Raw genomic sequence first — 1,603 nt, forward strand, 5'->3', positions numbered from 1 at the left:
CAAACAAGTTTTCAAAATATAATTACCCAGTATCACGAAGAGCAAATGGTAACTATGTGTACTGGGGCAACGAGCATCTTTTTTTTCTTCTTTGTCTATACCACCAGATTTTGGCCCAAAATATCTTAAACTGACCCTGAATTTACCTGAAATGGGAACTTTGTGGTATGTAGCCCTGCTAAAGACACTTCAGTCTGTAGGACGGCCCGGGGGAGGGGGGGGGAGCAATTTGAGGTCAGTTTACAAAACTCAAAACTGATTATAGGTTAGGGCTATCATTGTGCAAAACAAGCTTACTATGCAGACCAGTGCTTTTATGATGTGTGCACACACGGAATAGAGGAAATTAAGGAATTTTTTTTTTTTAATCTCTATAAACAACAAGAACCTAATTCCGCTGACACGGGAATTTCCCGGGACTGCCTGCATCTTTTTATTAGGTAGAAAATCTTCAACTCTAAAATGCTGATCTCTCAATAAAATCTGGGATCATATAGAGATCAAGAGACGTCAGGCAAACCGTAAAAAATAAATGTAGCCAATTGATACATGTACTTTGTATGATATACAAACAAACAAAAAACTATATAATATATACCTTTGTGGCTGTACTTGGTTTATTTGACTTTTCCATTTCCAGTACAGGATACACTTCACTCTCATCACTAGTTTCAGCTACAGTCTGTAAAAACCAAATTGTAAAAAAAAAAATCAGTTCAACTCTCTAAAGATGAGATTGTAAAATAATTCATGCAGTGATGGTGTCAGAGTACAAGACATAATTCGCTTTGTCTTTATGTTATGGCCTTCACAGGACAAAAATCAGGTAGATTTGAAAAAAAAGTCTGTTTTTGCATCCCGAAGGCAAACCCCGACAGAATGTTACAGAAACTTATCCTGAAAGAAAGGGAATTTCAGCAACGATGAGAGTGAAAGAATTTTTACAAGAAGTAGGATCTCTTTCTACGTCCTTTCCAGAGTTTATGAAACCACAGAAAGCGCAATTGCAAACAAATCGCAGAAAAAAAGTCTCTATCTAGAGCCACAGAGCTTCCTGACAAAGTGACAGCCGACATAAATTAGCTGTGACTGTAGGAGGGTTAAGAACGTTTTCAAAAAGCATCAGAAAGTGGAAAGGCTTCTACCAGTCAGCCAACCTTTACAGATTTGTAATGTATTCATCAATATTTTACCACAGAGGTGGTAAGCGTTGACTTGAACATTCATTTTGGTTTACCTCTGTATTTACTATTGATCCTCTCTTCAAAGTTGTCTGTATGGGGTCTTTTAATTCACTGTCCTCACTCGAACTGGAAGAATCATTTCCAGGAACATACTGTGGAACATGTTGTTTATTAAGAAATATTATATATGCTATTTGAGGCATCTTTGAGAGATATATATAGCCTAACATTTTTTTAAAGTCAAATCGGCACGTTATTTCCGATAATAAATTTATTAATTTCCATTTTCAAGGCTTGAAAAACAGAATTAATGCGGATGCGATGGGTCTAGACCTATGGTGTTTGTTAAACTCGAAAGTATTTCAAACTTTGCTTCAAAATCACAAAAAAGATCGTATGCAGTGTAAAATCTGCGAGCC

At 36.4% G+C, this 1,603-nt stretch overlaps 1 protein-coding gene across 1 annotated transcript in view; it reads right to left on the reverse strand.

Moving 5' to 3' along the window:
* LOC101856229 overlaps positions 1-1,603 on the reverse strand; it is a 17,247-nt gene that overhangs the window by 5,254 nt on the left and 10,390 nt on the right. The window contains exons 3-4 of the mRNA XM_013089943.2: positions 1,238-1,336; positions 599-682 (exon numbers count right to left, since the gene is read on the reverse strand). Coding sequence (XP_012945397.2) covers positions 599-682; positions 1,238-1,336 — 183 coding nt within the window. The remainder of the gene's footprint in view (positions 1-598; positions 683-1,237; positions 1,337-1,603) is intronic.

The sequence above is a fragment of the Aplysia californica genome, unplaced genomic scaffold (genome assembly GCF_000002075.1).
Source record: "Aplysia californica isolate F4 #8 unplaced genomic scaffold, AplCal3.0 scaffold01085, whole genome shotgun sequence".
In the NCBI taxonomy this organism is placed as follows: Eukaryota; Metazoa; Mollusca; class Gastropoda; order Aplysiida; family Aplysiidae; genus Aplysia; species Aplysia californica.